Source organism: Notolepis coatsorum, assembly GCF_963971535.1.
Source record: "Notolepis coatsorum genome assembly, chromosome: 1".
Classification (NCBI taxonomy): domain Eukaryota; kingdom Metazoa; phylum Chordata; class Actinopteri; order Aulopiformes; family Paralepididae; genus Notolepis; species Notolepis coatsorum.
In genome coordinates, this window is record NC_140165.1 from 225,508,204 (window position 1) to 225,528,203 (window position 20,000).

General features: G+C 43.6%; 1 protein-coding gene across 1 annotated transcript in view; it reads right to left on the minus strand.

Moving 5' to 3' along the window:
- The window catches only part of si (sucrase-isomaltase), a gene marked incomplete at its 5' end in the record, with an annotated part of 323,712 nt that overhangs the window by 46,881 nt on the left and 256,831 nt on the right, over positions 1-20,000 (minus strand). Inside the window, 3 exons of the mRNA XM_084309006.1 lie at positions 7,367-7,491; positions 14,517-14,573; positions 14,986-15,070. Of these exons, the coding sequence (XP_084165132.1) occupies positions 7,367-7,491; positions 14,517-14,573; positions 14,986-15,070 (267 nt within the window). The remainder of the gene's footprint in view (positions 1-7,366; positions 7,492-14,516; positions 14,574-14,985; positions 15,071-20,000) is intronic.

The following is a 20,000-nucleotide window of genomic DNA, read 5'->3' on the forward strand; positions in this document are numbered from 1 at the left end:
TCAACCCGTGGCTGGCGCGTCCGCCAGCGCCGGGATGGCGGAGTGTTGAGTGACAGCTGAACGGACCCACCCGACCCAAATCCCAGTCAACAGTCAACAAGATTACCCCCCCCCCCCCCGCAGCAAAGCTAGGGCAGCAGCTAGCCATGCGACGCTTCCGGTGGCTATGGCCTAACCACCGGTAACGACGCCACGCTCCTGCTAGCCCGTGAGTGCTCTTATTGGTTACGGGCTGCAACCCTCTCAGTCAGGCCACAGGAGACGACAACCACCAATTACCCATAGTCCCATACAAATACCTTGGTTCCAGGTTGCCCGCGTCCTCCTGTTCCAGGCCGACAGAGAGGCGCCCTCTCACAACAGAGACAGTCGCCTATCCACCGGTTACGATGCTAGGCGCAGCTAGCTACACGACGCTACCGGTGGCTACACCTAACCACCGGCCGACGCTACGCTAACTGCTAGCTCCACTCCAATACCCGCTAACCAGTACTCAAATCCCCGCAGTACCCAACACAATACCCCACACCTCAATGAAATCACCATTACAAGATTTTACTCTTTTCTTTTTTTTCATTCAGTATAACCCATTCATCCGTCATAGTCTCTGCCGCACCCCAGCGAAGGGTGAGGACACGCCGCTGTGTCCTGGTGAAGAGGGAGCACTCCCTGCCTCACCGCTGGCCCTGGGTCTTGTTCATCCGTCAGTCTCTGCCGCACCCCAGCGAAGGGTGAGGACACGCTGAAGGTCGCTGAAGGTCCAGCAGTGGCGGTGGTGGCAGCGGCGGCCACAGCGGAGGAACCTCGACGACGCGGCAGCCGTCTGACTCCACCGGCAACATCGGGCGGGGGGAAATGAGGCTGGAGCACGGAGCGTTCCTCCTGCATCTCCCTGCAGGTTGAGGTCATCAGCTGCAGTGCCGTCCCGAATAGTCCAGCATCGGAGAGGGGTGCCGTCAGAAGTGGAGTCCTCTTCTTCTCCGGCACACACGCCTGCTCCAGCCAAAGGTGGCGCTGGATCAGAGTGGCCAGGGCGCGCACTTTCCCAGCGGCTATAGCCTGCGGCTGAGTCAGATGCAGGATGGCTCCTGCCGCCTGGGCGAGCTGATCATGCTGTAAATCAGTCAGCTCCGTGCCGCCCGTCAATATCCCGGACATGAATCTTGCCAGCTGCGCAATGTTAGACGCGGCAGCTAGAGATTGTGTTCCGGTGATAAATGACTGGTCGCTCCAATATGCCAACCGCCTCACCGATTTCCCTTGGGGAACCGGCTTCCGTAACGGCTCCCACACCACCTCCGGACAAAGGAGCGCCGCCATCGGCCTATCAAGCCGTGGCATGCCCTCCTTCATGCCGTTGACCAAACCCGCCACCCACGTGACTTGCACGTAGGCAGGAGTAAGGCCTATGATGTGGGAGACCACCTGGCCCTGACGGACATAGGCCGCCATTGAGGGGAAAAATGGGTAGACAACGTCCACCCCTCTCACCGGGCGACGTTGCCATAGATGACCTATGAGATCATCAGGGACAGGAACAGGCAGTGGCTGCGGCAGCGGCACGCCGTTTGCGACTGCCGCCGCCGCCATGAGCTCGGGAAACAAAGCATGCAGTTCCCCCTGCATACTTTCCTCCTCCGAGCCCGCGTCCCTCACATACAGCAGACTACTGGTCAAGGAGCCACATTCTGATGTGGCTGATAGCAGGGCATCCCGCCGCCGAGTCGGAGGTTCTAACCCAACATCTGCGGGCGGGGAACCTCAAGGAGACATCTCCCCCCCCTCCAGTGTTACCTGGACAGGCAGGGGACACGTCTCCACCGGGCCTTCAAACAAGAACCCGCCCGCCTCTATCATGTAGTCCTCTGTCTCCATCGGGCATGTAGAGATTGACGCATCCTCATCTGGCTCCAGCAACTCACCAAAACCAGGCCGTTCGCGTCTGCAAGCCACCATCTTGCGACGGGAGCGAGCCGACGAAAAAAGTTTGCGTCTCAAATCCCCCGCAACCAAAGGAGTCGGCCGCCCAACAGCGGACGACTCCCCGGAAGCAGAGGAACCAGAGCCGGAACCAGGCCATCGCACAGGAGACCAGCTCCTTGGAGAGGCAAACTACCCATCGGACGCCTACCAGGCGTGGCTGCCGACCAGGAGAGAGGCCTCAACCCCGCTCCAAGACGCACGACAGAGGCGGCAATGGAGAACCGCTGGTGAAGAGTGGCGTTGCGAGCGCGACCCTCCGAAGTAGACATTATGACTTAGCTTTTTTCTTTCGAATATATGAGAGAAGAAAAAAACAAGAAAAAATGTAAACACGTCTCTACTTTCTTCAGCTAACAACCTCGTCAAGTGTGGGATCTACCGAAGGCACTTCCTTGTGGTGAAAGTGAAGAAGGAGGCGAGTAGGTGACCACACACCTGCTTATGAAGGTAAGCGGATAGGGGTGTGGCCAGACGAATGTTGGGATGTAAAGGTACATTGTGGAATTTTTTATTCAGTGCTCGTGCACGAAGTGAAGTGCGTGCAGAATGATGCTGAGCGGCAGCCATAATGAAATAGAACTACCGAAACTAAATTATTCAAAGTAGTTAACTGATGAAGAAGCTACAGTGATTTAAAACTGCCACCACAATATATCATCCAGCCATTAGATGTATCAACGGTGATGGTTATGTTACTGACCATTGTGTATAATAGGGCTGAATGGTCCTCCTAGCAGAGAGGTGAGAGCTGCATTGGCATCTGTTTCTATATAAAGCCATAATTGGAGATTGCCCAAATTATCTCACTTCACTGTTGGAGTGGACATCTGGACCCTATAGTTCACAATCCAATGATTGGCTCTTACACGTAAAGCACCTAGAGTTTGTACTAAACTCGAGTAATCTGCTTTCACCTTCTGTGCTCCTGGAATATCATACAACATGGAATATCATACAACAAACTCTGAAATTCAATATGTTGCTATATTTTGGTCATTTAAAAGCCTTAATCACCAACCATTCCACCATACTCTGCAGTTGTTTTAATTTATTGTACATACTATATTACGATAAGATAAGATAAGATTAGGTAAAATAAGATAAGATAAGATATTTGGTTGTTGTTGGTACAGACTAGGGATGTCCGATATTATCGGCCTACCGATATTATCAGCCGATATTGGCATAAAAATGTGATATCGAAAAATATCGGTATCGGTTTTCACAAATATATATATATATATTTTCTACATTTATTTAACCTTTATTTACCCAGGCAAGCAAGTAAGAACAAATTATTGTTTTATTTATTGTCAAAGTATGCATAATGTTGTGTTAATTACATGACAAGAGATATGTAATGTTAATTACCTGAAATTATTCAGTTTTTTGGGGGGGGAAACCCTGCATATATCGGTATCGGTTGATATCGGTATCGGAAATTAAGAGTTGGACAATATCGGTATATCGGTATCGGTAAAAAAGCCAATATCGAGCATCCCTAGTACAGACATTTACTTTGTACTATGTTACAAAAAAGGAAACATAGAAGATAATGTTACAGCATAGACAGACAAACAGACAACACATCAGATAAAGTATGTAATTAATTGTATTGCACAGGCCTGTTATATTGCACTATCCCATGTAGGTTTGACCACACATTTTCTATCCTTGTTAAGTAGGCTTCTTGAATGTGGCACGTTCTGAAGTTTTTAATCTTTTCAGTTTCCACTCGGGCGATCTGAAGCACCTATGTGAGGGTAGCAGCTCGTATTCTGTGTGTAATACATGCAAGGGATCTTGATGTCTATGATCTAGATTGTATGGGCCATTCTCAACATGTTTATCTTTAGACAGATTTAGGTGAAACTACCTCTTATAACTGGCTCAGGCTCAGTCCCATAGTTTCTTTCCTGTGTTACTCATGGGACCATGTTAATCAATGTCTTAATCATTGGACTGTTTGGACTATTTGCCATTTATGGAACCGCAAGTGCTTTCCTCTCAGGAGGCTGATCGAAGGCGCAAGAATCAAGTACTTTAACTGGACTTGCAATACGTGCCAGATGCCATCAGTGTTTACATGTAGCACCTTACCTAACGATTGGTCATGAGGTTTAAATGTTAATGGTCCAGGGAACTATACAATTACTGATATATCCAAGAAAGTAGACCAGCGACCAGGGCTTTCAAATCAGATGGTTTTGAGTCGCAATTGGGGGTGGTCGGGAGGGCAGTGCCCCCCATCTAGGAGGCAAAAATTATTTGCTATAAAGAAAGCCATTTGCTCTAAATTCCTGCGACTTAAAAACATAACTTCAATAAAATAGCAAACACAAGGGTAAGTTCCAAATTTGTTATTTATTTAAGTACTGTGTATTAGGGCTCCAACCAACTATTATTTAATGAATTAGTCGATTACTCTAAGCGATTAATTTACAACAATTGATTCAATGTGCAATTGAACATTTACAAACGTTACTACTATCATTAGGTCACATGGGTAGTTGCCTCTCTGACACCACCTACTGAATACCCAGAGTAAATAAAATGTTTTACTGGCCATAGCTTTTTAGTATATCTCCATGTGTATATTTTATGTGTTATCTTTCCACCCCACACTATGTCAGTGCTTGTGCCAGCACAGGAGATACAATTATATACACAAATTATATATATATACTGTACATCTAAATTAATATCTTCATTTTGAATAAAATAGGCTCAGGAATCAGGATTGTTGAAGCTAATTGGCCTAATCCATGTCATGCACGCACACACACACACATACGAACACACACATGCATGCATACATACATACATACATACATACATACATACATACATACATACATACATACATACATACATACATACATACATACATACATACATACATACATACATACATACATACATACATACATACATACATACATACATACATACATACATACATACATACATACATACTGTTGTGAAGGGCCAGATTAAAGCTGAGAATCTACGTTTTATTGTTTTATATAACTTGTATATTATATTATATATATAAGCTATATCCCTTTAAGCCTGCGTTTGAATCCTAGTAATATTCACTTTCCTCATTGGATAATGCCCTTGACGTTATCGGCGCCAGGCACCGCGCCCCTGAAGTCAGGTTCAAAGGCGAGTCTGGGCATGTTGGGACATGCCTGGTGCCGGCGCATTGATTCCAGACGAGAGCTGAGGCTTGGCACTAGAAAGCCACTTAAGTATATATATCGTGGAAGGTGCGAACAGTAGCAGTTCGGTGAAACAGTGTTAGTGCAAGCAGTTCGTCTAAACAGAGTGTTGTGAACCTAACGTGAATAAGTAAAAGTGTCAGAGCTAATGCAGTAACGTCAAGTTCGACTTAGCTTAATGTGAAGTAAAGAGTTGTCATTTAGTGTGAATCGTGTTATAGCAGTTCGTTCGGTGTGCAGCATTACCAAGCAGTTCGTTCGTTTAGTAACTAGTGTAAAACCTTAGCAAGTGTGCGTGGACTTAGTAATTAGTGCCAGTACACGAGGAGGGCCTAGTCGTGGACCTACTGGACATGTGCATATTGGAACCTACTGCGGCGATTGCAGAACCAGTATTGGTTGGATTATAGTGATTGTGGAACGTACTACCGTGGAGAAGAGCCTCGTTAATACCCACTGTCGTTTGGATTTAACCACCTTGAAGATCTTACCTCGGGCTAGCTTCGAGGACCGAAGCTAGCTGGCTATCATCATTGTTATCGAGCAATTGGATTACAGCTATTGCTTTGCTGCTGAGCATTTGGATTATAAGGACTGGATCTATACGAGAACCCCTTTTCTTCAAGTGAACAGACTGAGTATCCGAACATTCTTCCTTCCTCCAGAGCTTACATCTCTGGGAGGATACCCCCTGTCTCCAGCGGTACCATCGTTTGCCCCTATAGTGCCATCCCACGCCAGGCGGCGTTTAGTCTAGTATCCCAGCTTAGGAATTATTCATTCCAACTGACTTTGCTACTCACTGACTTTATTCATATTCTTCGCCATACAAGCGCGACCATTAATTCCCATTCTGTACAATTACTGCATAATAATAAATACTATAAATGATATTTCTTTGTCACCGTGCCGTCTTATTCTGAGTGTCTGTCATATTATAACTGTACTGTCTGGCAAGTAATAATAATAATAATTAGCAGTGGTTTAATCTATCACAATCTTTAATACAGTCAGGGTTTTGTAACCCCTCAGTTACACATACATACATACATACATACATACATACATACATACATACATACATACATACATACATACATACATACATACATACATACATACATACATACATACATACATACATACATACATACATACATACATACACACATAATAGCTTATAGCACACTTAATCATTTTAGAATAGTTGCTGCTAATGAAGTGAAATATTTATTATTGTCAACAATCCAGTTTGTTTTCATAGTGTAACGTTTGGCTACTTACAAATCATTGAACACAGAGAGAGAGAGAGAGAGAGAGAGAGAGAGAGAGAGAGAGAGAGAGAGAGAGAGAGAGAGAGAGAGAGAGAGAGAGAGAGAGAGAGAGAGAGAGAGAGAGAGAGAAAAGCGTATTGGGCTCTGCTCCTCCCATTCTTCTGGAAAAAACAAAACTTAACTCAAATGCAAGAGAAACACTCACACTGCCCTGACTTTAGGCAGAATCACGAACAGTAGTTTAAGAGAAGTTATTTATAATATTTCCTGCAACTTAACTTAAAAACTTTAAAAAAGTAAATATTATTTACTTTCACAAAAATGTACAACAATTAAACACATGGTGGCGCTGGTGCGTTGTCATAGTGGCACTGCGTCCCTATGCCATTGTTTAGGGACAGCCCTGTAGATCCAATCACAGATCCTGACCAGACCCATGAATCACTAAATTAAAATGATCAGACACTAACAAGAGAATGAGAGTGAGAACGAACACTAGCGACAGGTTGTCCAGGCAATGTTTCTCCCACAGATCCTCCCATTCCATACCAATGCATCCCACATGTGTTTCAAGAAACTCCTGAAAGCTTACTGGATGTATCTGATGTGCATAATATCTCCCAGATGCACATCCTGTATCCATAGACTCAGACTGTTGTTTTGAGATCCCAAAGGTTTGTGCATCCATCATTGTTTGTGTTCAAGGAATGTTCAAGAATGGTCAAGGATCTTTGTAAAAATATTAACACAAATATAGATATTAAAATGTGCGTGTGTGTGTGTGTGTGTGTGTGTGCGTGTGTGTGCGTGCGTGCGTGCGTGCATGCGTGTGTGCGTGTGTGTGTGTGGTTGTATGTGTGGTTGTATGTGTGTTTGTGTGCTGACCTGTAGAACGTGTTGTTCTCAGGTTTCTGCCAGGGCAGGATGTATCCTCCTCTAACATGGAGGTTGATGTGGTTCAGAGGGGTTGGCATGGTAACAACCTGGCCACGCACACCAACATTCTCAGCCTGAAAAGTGACAAAAGTACAAGGGAATGTTTAAAAAAGTTACCCAGAATAATATATTGTATTAGATTCAAATGTATTGTAATTATACAGCACAGGTATAGTACAACAAAAGTAAGTTTGTCATCCCACCAGAGTGCAAATGTAACAGCAAAGTGCAATAGTAATATATAGGGATGTCCGATATTATCGGCCGATATTGGCATTAATTAATGAATTAATGAATTAAAGAATTAATAGTTGTAGCCTCCCCAGCCCTCCTCCAAAAGATCGACCACCTTGTTCTCTCCGTGGATGGCTACTTCATCTGCCCCTCCACGGAGGTAAGGAACCTGGGCGTAATACTGGACTCAACCTTCTCATTTCACCCTCACGTCAAGTCTGTCACCAGATCCGCCTTCTTCCACCTCAGAAGTATTTCCCGCCTCCGCCCCTCACTCTCCGACACCTCAGCGGAAACACTCATTCACGCCTTCATCACTTCCCGCCTCGACTACTGTAACGGAATCCTTCTTGGTGCTTCTAAGAAGGTTCTGGATCGCTTACAGTACGTCCAAAACTCTGCTGCGAGCGCGTTCACGTGCACCAAACCCTGGCAGCACATCACCCCCACCCTGCAAAAACTCCACTGGCCATCAACTACCGAATCCCCTACAAGATCCTCCTCCTCACCTACAAATCCCTGCACGGGTTGGCCCCTTCCTACCTGACCAACCTACTCCACCCCTACACTCCAGCACTAGGCCTCCGCTCCTCCAACTCCGACCTCCTCACCATCCCCCGCACCAGGCGTTCCACACTGTAGCTGCCCCCAGGCTGTGGAACTCCCTCTCCCCTTCCATCCGAGGCTCTGACACCATCAACCTCTTCAAAACCCACCTAAAAACCCACATGTTCACACTTACCTTCACGCAACACGGCCCTGCTCCCAAGTAGCCCACCCGACTATTTTAAGCCACAGATCCCGTTGTTTTGTTTTGTTTTGTTGTTTGTTTGTTTTTGTTTTGTTTTCAGTTTTTTGTTTGTTCATTTCAACCACTTCATCCAATTGGACAGGACCTTGCTTCCTTTTTTTATCTTATTTGTTTTTTCCTGTTGTTACTATACACATATATTCATCTTTTACCCTTTCCTTGTACAGTGTCCTTGAGTCTGAGAAAGGCGCTTCTCTCTTAAAATCCAATTTATTATTATTATTATTATTATTATTATTATTATTATTATTATTATTATTATTATTATTATTATTATTATTATTATTATTATTATTATTATTATTATTATTATTATTATTATTATTATTATTATTATTATTATTATTATTATTATTATTATTATTATTATTATTATTATTATTAAAATGTGATATCGGAAATGATCGGTATCGGTTAAAAAAAATTTATTTAACCTTTATTTACCCATGCAAGCAAGTAAGAACACATTCTGATTTTTTTTATTGTCAAAAGTATGCATAATGTTGTGTCAATTCCACGACAAGAGATATGTAATCTTAATTACCTGAAATTGTTCTGTTTTTTGGGGGGGGAAACCCTGCATATATCGGTATCGGTTGATATCGGTTGATATCGGTATCGGAAATTAAGAGTTGGACAATATCAGTATATCAGTAAAAAAGCCAACATCGAACATCCCTAGTAATATACAATGTATAGGTGATTAAACTGGGTATAAAATAGGGTGTAACGGTACGTGTATTCGTCCCGCGAATTTACGGTACGGCCATCACGGTGCGGTACGCGCGCCCATACGACGAATACGCCCCACAGTGCAGTCACACCAGTCCCACATGCAGGCACTCGCGAGGTCCATGCGAGAACAGCGCGTGGCCGGGCACACCAAGTCAGACTTCAGAGCGGCGAAAGTGCACGGAGAAAGGCACATTTACATTGGAACAGCTGCAGGGTCAATACAATTTTAGTTTTCTTTTGTTTTCTTGTTCGCCCAATAACGTTAACCAAATGAAACCAATGGAAAGAAACACACACGCGTCGCCGACACACACACGCGCGCCAACAAACACATCAACATTCTCCCCTGCCGGACTCACACGCACAATCAAATAAAAAAAATAAACATACTTTTCCGGACAGATCATCTGAGCTCCACTGTGTTTATTCAGTCTTGTCGTGAAGTTAAATACTCTCTAGAAGTGAAAGTGAAACTTAGCAAGGATAAGTTGTTAAAGGGGCAGTAGGCAAGTGGATGCCTGAACACAGAATGACACCAGTATCACTGACTACCGCGACAAGCCTATAGAAAATTATTCTATTTAATAATAATAAATAATAATGATCATAAATATAATATATAAATTAAACCTTTTTAAAAAAATAAAAAACGAATAAAAGAAAATGTATATTAACACATTGGGCACCGGGGGTTGTGCCCATCATTTTACCCAGTCTGCCACCGTTGAAAGCCTATGGAGATGTTTACCTTCTTTGCAGGGCTATAACTTTTTAAATTCTATTGCTATATTGACATTACTATGGTCCATTCAACATCGATTATCTATCGTTCCGGATGTGGGAACGTTATATTTTTTCATTCATACATTGTTGTGTTAATACCTTCGAGAATATAAGTATGTTTTTAAGCTTTTCTGCTGTAATTCCAAAAACGCTAGTTGGCGATTGCCGTTTCTTTCCTATACACGCTATATTAAAAAATTCAAATGTATATGATCGGTATACATTATGCTTCATCATGCATGAAGGAAAGGGGGGGGGGTCCTTTATAATTCCTTGATCGTCAGTAACGGCTTTATTTAGTATGGGTTGATATGTTGAGCAGATGGTTTGCAGTGAAATGAATAAACAATCGGGCTGAAAATAATGTTATATTCCTCTTACCATTCGCCGATGAGACTGGAGGAAAAATATCCCAATTATTTGACGTCGATCTCCTACATCCATTTCCGGTTTGTATGGCGCAATAAACGCAGAAATCATATTGATTATTGCGTTTAGAAAGCGATCCAAATGCACTCTAGTGTTTGTCTGGATCCACGTAACAAGATATGACTGCCGTAGGGATTTCCTCGATGCACCGATGGCCACTTCCGGTTTTGCTGTGAGTGGAACTCGCCCGACCATCCACCAGGTGGCGGTATTGAGGCGTTGCAATCTCAGACAGGGTGCCGCTGCAGTCCGGAGGGAGGCTGGATGAATTATGAATGCCATGGCGAAAAAATTTAATATTGATCCCAAAAACGATTTACGCCGTTGTTGGCGTTCAACGCATGGCGGGCAATAACGACTTACGCCGTTTTTGGCGACCAATGTGTTAATAATAATTATTATAAATATATTTTTTCTGTTGTATCGAACTCGTACCGAACCGTGACCCCAATACCGAGGTACGTACTGAACCGTGGCTTCTGTGTACCATTACACCCCAATGAATACTACTGAGTATTAGTGCTAATGAGATGTATGTACAGATTTGTAGTATTAATATGTACAGTGATACAGGTAAAAAGACACTATGGAAGTACGTCGTACTGACCAGCAGTGTAACTAGTAAGAGTAGGTAAGGGATATGTACAGATATATATAGTATCTACAGATATGTAAAAATGATTAAATGAAGGTACAGTATGTACAGACATAAAATGGATTATATACACAACGATTTCTTTTTATCTGATGTGTTTTAAATTAAACAATATTAATTGTTATCGGGAGGGACTTGAATTTGAACTTCAATCAAAGATGACAGCAAAATATAATATAATGTGTAAGTACAGAGTGAAGGCTGTGAGAATCCCTGGATCACTGCTGAGTTGTCTAATCTGCTACATGAGAGAGACCACGCAGCGAGTGTCAAGTTAGTGCTGTTCTCACATGCTGGGAAGAACCCCGACAACACTTTTGATACTCTTGTTGTTTTGAATTGTTACTATTCATGGAACCCTACATTACCTCACTGCTGGATTGGAGTTTGCACTGAATTAGGAAAATCTTGGTATTTGACGTGACGACTTGTCTTTCTTATCCAGTAAACCACATGTTGGTAATTGTGAAAAATTAACTGAGGTTGAAGTGAGGGGTTCTATTTCAGAAACAAGACCCGCTCCTCCTTTGAGTCCTGAAGATCTGTTGTATGAGGCTCATCATGTCAGATTTATCACAGTGTGTTGAATGGATGGTGACTGGACTGCATTCATATACAGCGTTTACCCAAAGCACTAATAACGTATATGCCTCAGATTCACCCATTCACTCACACATTCACATACCGACAGTGGAGGCGACCATGCAAGGTGCCAACCTGCTCATCAGGAGCAGTTAGGGGATAAGTATTTTGTATTTATTGGTTTAAAATACAGAGACAGTGCATATTAAGGAACATTTGACTGTAAATATGCCAGTTTAGCCAAGTTGGCTAATTTTCAACTGTAGTCTCTGGGGCAGGTGACATGAGCACAACAATAATTAAAACATAGTACAATAATTAAAACACAGTAGGAATCAGTATAGGTTACAATACACTAAAATACATACAAATAAATACATTAAAATACAACCCATCAGTTAAAAAACATAGTACAATAATTAAAACACAGTAGGAATCAGTATAGGTTACAATACACTAAAATACATACAAATAAATACATTAAAATACAACCCCTCAGTTAAAATGGTCGCACACTTGACCATCTCTCAACCATGATTTTAAGTTAGTTTTAAATGAGATGTAACTTTGATACTCCCTGAGCCGTGTTGGCAGACTGTTCCAGGTGTGGGCTGCTCTCACGGAAAAGGCTGTCTGACTAAAAGCAGACCTCCTGTTTGGGACTACACAGTCCCCTCTGACTACAGACCTGGTATATCTATCAGCAGATGCTTTCTGTTTTATGAAAGTACAGAGGGGGGGAGAAGCCAAGCCATGTAGGATTTTATAGGTAAGGCAGGCATCTTTGAATTTGACAAGATTGTCCCAGCTCAGTAGGTTCTGGTTTGCTATGCTATAACAATGGTGGTGGCTGTTTGTTTTCCTGTCCAGAACTTTCACAGCCTGATGGTAAACTACCTGTACAGATCGTAATGTTGTACAGGAGGCTTGTGTCCAGCTAGTCAGACAGTATGTTAAGTGTGACATAATAATGGCATTAAAATACAGTGCTATACAGTGCAAAGTGTTACTCAACACTTTGACGCGTTGCCGGGAAGAGCTGGAATCGAACCAGAGAACATTGCGATCACCAGACGACCAATCTCCCTCCTGAGCCACTGTTTTGCCCCGCAATGAAACCCTCACTCATCACCGCACACGGTATTCGAGGGCACGTTGGGAGTCTCTGTCCATAGGCTGAGCCATACTGGTATATATTTATCTATAAAGGGTCAAAGTGGGTATCAAACAGGAGGGAAGACTGTCAGGTTTGTGGATACTAAACAGAGAAGGTAAATACGACTTTGAACTGTTGAACAGTAATCCAGAAGTATAAAAAGTGTAAAAAAAACTGTGATTATATATGTTTGCACTTTACGTGCTAATTTCATGTCTATTATATTCTACTATTTATTGCACTATTTTACTCTGTTTATTCTATCTTACTCTTTCGATTATTGTCTATTTTTACCATAAACCATAAACAAGGTGGCCTGTTGGGATGTCTGCACTTTATGTGCTCATTTTATGCCTGTCTTCTTTCTGTTGTGAAGCACTTTGAGCTGCAGTTTCTGTATGAAATGTGCAATACAAATAAAGTTGTATTATTATTATAAAGATATTCTGGCTAAAGTCACGCCTACCTGTGCATATATATTGCACAGAGATCAAACAGCAACTAAAGCCTCAGATCTCAAAATGTATTTTTTCTGTTTGCCCCCACATGCTCAGACAGAGATGGGAAAGACAGCTTTCATGTTATCCGCTCCCTCTGCTTGGAATAGACTACAGAAGCACTTGAAACTAAAGGAGTTGGTAACTCCATCTGAATTGAAAGCACTTGTGAGCTCAATGGTGAATGACTATATCAGTACCTGTCTCTGTTCTTAGTTATTTATATTATTTTGTTACGATTGTCTATTGTTTTATTTCTCTTGTGAGCCATGCCCATCTACAGTGGCGTTCCTAATTTATATGCCACACTTTTCTGGGGGGGGGGGGGGGGGGACCAACAAGTTTCACCCTTAAACTATCACCCCCTCCCCATGTTGTATTGAGTGAGTGGGATGTGGGACCAGTTGCCTGCTTAGCTCACAGTCACAAACATGGCGCCCACTCCGACAAGGTTAATTGCCATAGTTTGTCTCTCCTGCCCATGTAAAGCGTCTTTGAGCACCTGGAAAAGCGCTATATAAAATAGATGTATTATTATTATTATTATTAATTGATCTGATGTGACGTGCAATGAGCGATAGAAAATTGATCATGCAAATGTCACCATTAAACAAAATAAAAATAAAATAATAATTAAAAACGATATACTGTATATAAATTTGCCTCAATATATATATATACATTTGGATCAAGATTCCACACTGGCCGACTTTGGATGGTTGCCTCTGCCATTGATGTGTGAATGTGTGTGTGAATGGGTGAATGTGAGGCATGAGTGTAAAGTGCTTTTATATAAATGCAGTCCATTTACCATGTGTAACCAGGGCTTATAAAAAGGATTACCTGAAGATGTTTTTTTTTACTCTCTGAAAAGATACAATTATATCTACACCATGGTGTAGGCTTTGATCTGAGAAAAAGGGAAACTGGCTTATTGAAGATCGCAACTATGTTTCACAAAATCCTGAGAAAAAACACCTCTTCAAACATTCTATCGACACACAGGAAGTAAGAGCAGGAAGTGGGTGGTAAACAGATGTTATGAGTCATATAGCCAGGAGGAAAAAGATGAAGTAATGATTACTATCGTTGAATAACTGTTGCTATTGTTATTGTCATTATCACTGTTGTTATTTATGTTGCCGTCCTCATTCAGACTGTAATTGTAGATATGCTTCGTGATGCGATCGTTGTTGTCATTGTCGTTGCTGACTCACCGTGTGGAAGTCGTACCAGAGCGCGTCGGGAACATAACCGTCCACCTGGGTGGCTCCCTGTCAATAAAAGACAGCCATCGTACAGTCAACCAACACGAGTGATGCTGAGAGAAGCAGAGAGGGATACGGCCAGAGGAGGAGAGGCCTCTCAGAGCAGAGAGCAGAGAGCAGAGAATGACTGACAGCCATTTATTCAATACAGTTTGAATGGGTGATATCTTTCACTGTTTGTCACATGCTGTGTGTGTTAGCATATATCATAGTCTGTGTGATGTGTGTGAGTGTGTGTGTGTGTGTGTGTGTGTGTGTGTGTGTGTGTGTGTGTGTGTGTGTGTGTGTGTGTGTGTGTGTGTGTGTGTGTGTGTGTGTGTGTGTGTGTGTGTGTGTGTGTGTGTGTGTGTGTGTGTGTGTGTGTGTGTGTGTGTGTGTGTGCGTGCGTGCGTGCGTGCGTGCGTGTGTGTGTGTGTACCTGGTCTAAGGCAGGGGTAATGAGTAGAGCGGGTCCCCAGAGGAACTGCCTGTGGATGTCCCACGTCCTTCTATCATTCACAAACCTGAGGCCAAGACAGCACAGAAAAACATTATACCATAGGCTCGTTCTTATTTACCAACCCTGGAGTGTTTACCCCCCATGGTCATTAATGTGGGAACTGGGGTCCGCACCAAACATCCACACCCGCTCCACCTGTTTGAGGTGGTCTCGGTCTGCTTGAGTTGAGAACATAATTGGACCGAAAGCAGTAACATAGCAGAAATCGTGCGTTTAATAAAGATGATTGGACAGTTTTAGTTTATATGTTTCATTATTTCTCCAAATGTGTGTCACATTCTGTTATGGTTTGTAACCGACCCCAATCGCACAACACAAGACAGGTATGAGAGTAAGCCAAGAACTGGGCATTTATTGAAACACACAGAAAACGGCACTGTCCCTTTAAGGGAGAACACAAATTACTGGAAAAACAAGAAATGGGAAAGGCACAGTGCCTTTAAGAGGCGAGCTGGCTAAGGGGAAGGCTAAGGGAACAGGACAGGGCAAGGGACAAGGGCAGGAACAGGGAGGACTAGGAGGACTGGACAGGGAAGAATAGGAGGACTAGAGTGGGGAAACAGGGACAGAGGCCCGCGGAGGCGGGCTGGGGACAGGGAGGACTAGGAGGACTAGAAGGACTGGACCGGGAGGACTAGGAGGACTAGAGAGGGGAAAACAGGGACAGAGGCCCGCGGAGGCGGGCTGGGGACAGGGAGGACTAGGAGGACTGGACAGGGACAGAGAGAAACAGAGTCAAGGCCTTGGACAGGGCGAGGGCTGGAGCTGCTTACAGGGAGGAGTAGGAGGGCGCAGGCTCGGAGAGCGCATCTGGCGCGGAGGTCTGAGGTGTGCGCGTCTGCTTGGAGTACGCGCCGGTACGGAGGGCGCATCTGGCGCGGAGGTCTGAGGTCTGCGCGTCTGCTTGGAGTACGCGCCGGTACGGAGGGCGCATCTGGCGCGGAGGTCTGAGGTGTGCGCGTCTACTTGGAGTAGGCGCCGGTACGGAGGGCGCATCTGGCGCGGAGGTCTGAGTGGTGCGCGTCTGCTTGGAGTACGCGCCGGTACGGAGGGCGCATCTGGCGCGGAGTCTGGATGCGTGTCTGGTGTGCGTCTGGATGCGCGTCTGGGGTGAAGAGCGCGTCAGGCTCGGAGGTCTGGATGAGCATCTGGAGTGCGTCTGGATGCGCGTCTGGGGTGAAGAGCGCGTCAGGCTCGGCGGAAGTCTGGATGGTGCGTCTGGACGTCTGCTGCGCGGAGGTCTGAAGTGGAACACTGGAATACCTCCCGTAGAGGATTAGAGAGCGTAGAACAATGTCTCCATCCAGGCAAACGGCGACAGGTGGCCAAAGCTTGAGCGCATCTCACACCGGAGATGAAAACAGCATAACAGACAGAAACAGAAAACTCCCATAGGAGCCTTCAGACAGAGAACTTCCCGAAGGAGTCTTGGTGATAGAGATATGATACGGAACGACCCGACAGGAACTGAGGGGAGAGCGAGGTACTTAAAGCCCACAGGGGCACTAATTAGAATACACATCAGGTGCGTGATGGTAATTGATACTCGAACTAAAAGTGTGTGTTCGGCACCAGACCAATCAAACACATAATGACAGGTAGTCCAAGGGTGTGGCTGCTGAAGAGCAAACGAGAGTAAACGAGCGCGAGGGTGGGGGCTGGAGAAGTGAGGAGACAGGGGATTAAGGTCCAGGGAAGAGGCAAACCTCACACATTCACTTTTAATAAGTTTAAAAAAAGAAAAACCCCAAAAATGTTGTCACACTGAACAAATACCTGCCATGCATAAGCCAAGTGACAGTAGACAGTAGCGCATAATTAATCACAGACAGTGATTAATTATGTACAATGTACAATTTACACCTAAACACACTTTATATTTATTGGTAAAGAATTTGCTCTACAACCCATACCTCATTACACCTTACTGTAAATTGTACCTAAATTGTACCTCATCCCATTTCTGCTTTGCACTGTATAGTATATTGTATTGTAACCCAGTTACTTCTACTCTGCATTGTACATTGTATATATGTATATACTGAACACTTTTGTCTACGTACTTGACTTCTATTTTATACTTGCTATACTTATTTTATACTTATCTATTTTTGTCTAGCACCATCTCTGGAGCGTAAGAGAAAGAAGCATTTTGTATAAAAGTATTCTGTACTTCTGTATGACAAGTAATAAAGAAACTTGAACTTGCATTCTGGTGTGTTGACAGAATCCGGCTATAGGGCGACAATAATGTGGTCAAGAGGCATGGTTTCTATCTTTCGCCTTTAACTGGCGTGGTTTCTTTATTCACATGGTAAGAGCAGTAACACATGAGTCCTTCTCGTGAGAGGTAGGTGGGGGAAGAGAGATCGAGTAGGAGGAGACATATCTATTTATACTCGCCACCTGGTGGGGTCTTGAGTAGCTCCGCCTAGAGCACGCTCTAGTGGAAACAGTTATATATACAGTTAGACAGTTAATAACAATCCTACCTAGAACCTCTGACTTCAACACTCCCACTTAGGTTTGTATTAGCATACTGGGGAACTTCTTCGAAAGACATTTTACAAAGGAAATAATATAATCCAAAACATCAACAGAGTATGGCAGTCAATATCTACACACCAAACATGGCCTCTGCAAATCTCTTCAATTTTAATTTGGAAGCAGGTTTCGTCATAGCGTCTGCTACCATGTCGTCCATTGGACAATAATCAGTGTCATCCTTTCTTCTCTGATGACAGATCTGATGAAATGGTATTTTATATCGACATGTTTACATCTCTGTCGGCACACAGGGTTTCTAGCAATCGCAATGGTTCCCTGGTTGTCCTCGTAAACAATAGTCTTCTTATATACATAGGTATCCATCCCTTCGAGCAGTTGTTCCAGATAAATACACTCCTGTATGGTCATAGCTAGAGCCATATATTCGGCTTCACAAGTTGATAAAGCCACGGTGGGCTGCTTCTTTGTTTTCCACGAAACCAGTGAGCTGTCTGCGTTCAAACTCACGCAATATCCGGTGGTACTCCTCCTATCTGTGGTGTCAGCTGCCCAGTCTGCATCACTGTAGGCTTTAAGTCCTAGACCCTCGCTGCTCTTTCTGAAACACAGTTGTCTGTCTGCTGTACCTTTAAGATAACGAAAAACATGTTTTGCTGTGATCCAATGCTCCTCTGTGGGGTCAGCGAAATGCTGTGACAGTTTGCTCACTACAAAACATAGGTCAGGGCGGGTACATGTTGTTAAATAAATGAGGCTACCCACAGCTTCTCTATACATTTTTACATATGTCAGTTTCTGAGCATCCTCCTGATAGTCTAGTTTTTGATCACATGGTGTTTCCCTTGATCTACATTGTTGCATGTCGAAACGTTTCAGGATATTTTCCACATATCTCTTCTGGGATATTTTTACACAATTGGCAGACTGTTCAAAGTCCATACCTAGAAAATGCTTTAACCTCCCAAGGTCTTTCATTTTGAATCTGGTGGAGAGCATCTCTTTCACCTGTGCTAGGCTGCTGGTGTTGTCTGCTGCTATGATCAAATCATCCACCCAAATGACGATGATCACTTTTCCTGACTCCTCTGACTCCCTCGAGTAAACACAGGGGTCTACTGGGTTCTGTAGGAAGTGATCTTCGATAAGGCATGTATGAAGCATCTCGTTCCAATTTCGCCCAGACTGTTTCAGGCCGTAAATGGATTTTTCCAGCTTACACACTAGCGTCTCCCCTTTCTTTTCGTAACCCTCAGGTTGTTCCATGTATATCTCCCTATCTATGGGTGCGTGCAGATAGGCTGTTTTCACATCCATCTGATGTAGAATTAAATTGCCTCAGCTGCTTTCTGCACCACTACCCTTATACTGGTCAGATTGGCTGTGGGGGAGAATGTTTCACCGTAGTCTATCCCCTCCCTCTGACTGTAACCCTTAGCTACAAACCTCGCTTTGTACTTATCGTGGCCTTCAATACCCTCCTTGATTGAATACACCCATTTTCCTCCAACTGTCTGTCTGCCCTCTGGTAACTTGGTTAGCGTGAAGGTGTGGTTGTCCTCTAGGGACCTCATCTCCTCATCCATTGCTCTCTCCCATTTACTTGATTCAGGGGACACTATGGCCTCTTTAACACTTTGACGACCGTTCGGCGCCGTCTAATATGGTGCTAGAGGACCAAGGTTTGTTGACAAACCGATGTGTCTTTGTAGAGCTATATCTATACTTTATAGCAGTGGTCCAGTGGCGTCGTTAGCCCTGGGCTTCCGGGGCTTTAGCCCCGGATGTTTTTCTCCTAGCCCCGGACCTGTAAAAAAATAAAAAAATAAAAATTGTTTAAATTTTTTTTTAGTTTTTTTTAGTTTTTTTTAACTTTTTTTTTTATGTCAGCATCCCCATTGACTGTGCTGAATGTTTGTTAGTGTTTGGTATTTTCTGTTGGTTTTTAGTACTTTTAATCCATTTTTAGTAAGTAGTTTTCATTTGATCCTATCATTCTTTCATTCACCGATTTGTGGACTTGAAGATGTGCACTTTAACACAGCAGCACCTGGAGCCATCCATACCCATGTCCAGTGTCCACTGACAAAGACATGCTCATGATACTGTGATAAACTATAATAAGCTTTAATCGAACCCTGGTTAATTTCCTCGGATAGTCCGGTTGGTTTGGGGTGGTGTGAAAGCTCATTCACTCTGCTACGGTTCATTTGAGATGTGAATGCAAAGCGGACCAAAGGCAGGAAAAGACCCAAAAATCGATTTTTTTTTTTATGAGAAGACTGAAACATAATTATAATGAAACACACAATAGTTTTTTTTCGATTGCTTAAGCATGATTTTGAAAACGGGGCCCGGTGTTTCAAAACACACAATTAGCACAACCACACAGACAATTATCAGAACACCTCAGATCCTTTGCTAAATTA